This window comes from Otolemur garnettii, unplaced genomic scaffold, assembly GCF_000181295.1.
Source record: "Otolemur garnettii isolate 467f Iridium unplaced genomic scaffold, OtoGar3 scaffold00008, whole genome shotgun sequence".
Lineage (NCBI taxonomy): Eukaryota > Metazoa > Chordata > Mammalia > Primates > Galagidae > Otolemur > Otolemur garnettii.
In genome coordinates, this window is record NW_003852403.1 from 16,986,482 (window position 1) to 16,988,067 (window position 1,586).

A 1,586-nucleotide genomic window follows, 5' to 3' on the forward strand; every position below is an offset into this window, starting at 1 on the left:
GGATTCGAACCTGCCACCTTAGGTGTATGTGGCTGGCGCCTTAGCCACTTGAGCCACAGGTGCCGAGCCCGGAAGGTGATTTTTATAGTGTAATGTGAAAGGCATTTGTTGTAATAATTGGAGAGATAATGACTTTGGATGCTTATTTGGTCACTCGCTCATGCTGCAGTTAGACAGGGAAGAATAAGTAGTACTTAATAAGAGAAGGTAGCTGGGTGTGGTGGTATGTGCCTGTAGTACAAGCTGCTCAGAGGCTGAGACAGGAGGATTGCTTGTGCCCAGGAAGTTGAGGTTGAAGTGAGCTAGGGAGAGGCCACCACACTACTCACGGTGACAGAGCAAGATAGTCTCAAGGGGTGGGGGAAGAAAGGCTGTTTTCTGGAGGAGAGATTATTTTGCATAAGTTTCAACAGCTTAGACTACTGGATAAAAGTATTGTGAAATTGACCATTTATAAATATAGATGAGAAACTTCTGAGTTACTCTATAAAGGAATGAGCTACTGTGACAGGTATTAAGCTTGCTTTCTCTACAAAGTCGGGGCTAGTTGGTCCCTAATAAGATTTTATAGAGAGATTCTTGCATTAAATACTTGCATTAAATACTTGCATCCGGTTGGACCGGATGATTTTAAGTGCAGTTCTTTATTTAGCTCATGGTAGGACTCCAGTGAACTACCTACAGTACACTTTCCATAACTTATGTCTCTTATTTACAAAAAGATTAGTGTCCAGGAGGCTCCTGTCGCTCAGTGGGTAGGGCGTCAGCTACATACACAGAGGCTGGCAGGTTTGAACTGGGCTCAGGCCAGTTAAAACAACAGTGACAAATGCAACAAAAAAAATAGCTGGGTGTTGTGACGGGCGCCTATAGTCTCAGCTACTTGGGAGGCTGAAGCAAGAGAATTGCTTAAGCCCAAGAGTTTGAAGTTGCTGTGAGTTGTGATGCCATAGCATTCTACCTAGGGCAATAGCTTGAAACTCTGTCTCAAAAAAAAAAAAAAAGAAAAATTAGTGCCCAAAACGTCTGTTACTTGTACTTTGGGAAGGTTTACACCAGTGGTAGAAATTTATTAAGATTTTCCAATTTATTTTTAATCCTCAGAGATAGGTTCCCACAGAACTCATGGAGATTAAAATGGAAAATTCCATATTGTAAGCATGTTTTAAATGCCATTACTTCTGGGACGTTTTATAGTAGGAATTTTTCTACTATGTCTTTGCTGTTTTAATTTTACCTATTGTAGCTAACAGTCATTATGATAAGCTTTCCAGAAGAAACAAGTATAGAAAACTAGAAGGTTTGTTTGTTGATAAAAGAGATTGGGTGGCTTCTTATTTCGCAGTTGTGCTAAAATAGTTTTGTATGTGTATGCTTTAGATTTCAGAAGAAAGTGGTATCTTCATTTCCTAAAACCGTGCTGACCCAAGGAATGGATAACCGGTACTTGGTGTTAGCAGTGGATGTTGTACAGAATGAAGAGGGAAACCATGAAAAGCAACTAATCATCACTGCTTCCCAGTCACTGGAATATAAAGAACGATGCATCCTTAGGAATGACTGGTAATTCTTTTTTTTTTTTTTTT

General features: G+C 40.0%; 1 protein-coding gene across 1 annotated transcript in view; it reads left to right on the plus strand.

The window, feature by feature from the left end:
• DNA2 (DNA replication helicase/nuclease 2) overlaps positions 1 to 1,586 on the plus strand; it is a 42,672-nt gene that overhangs the window by 1,201 nt on the left and 39,885 nt on the right. The window contains exon 2 of the mRNA XM_012801305.2: positions 1,381 to 1,563. Within this exon, the coding sequence (XP_012656759.1) occupies positions 1,381 to 1,563 (183 nt within the window). The remainder of the gene's footprint in view (positions 1 to 1,380; positions 1,564 to 1,586) is intronic.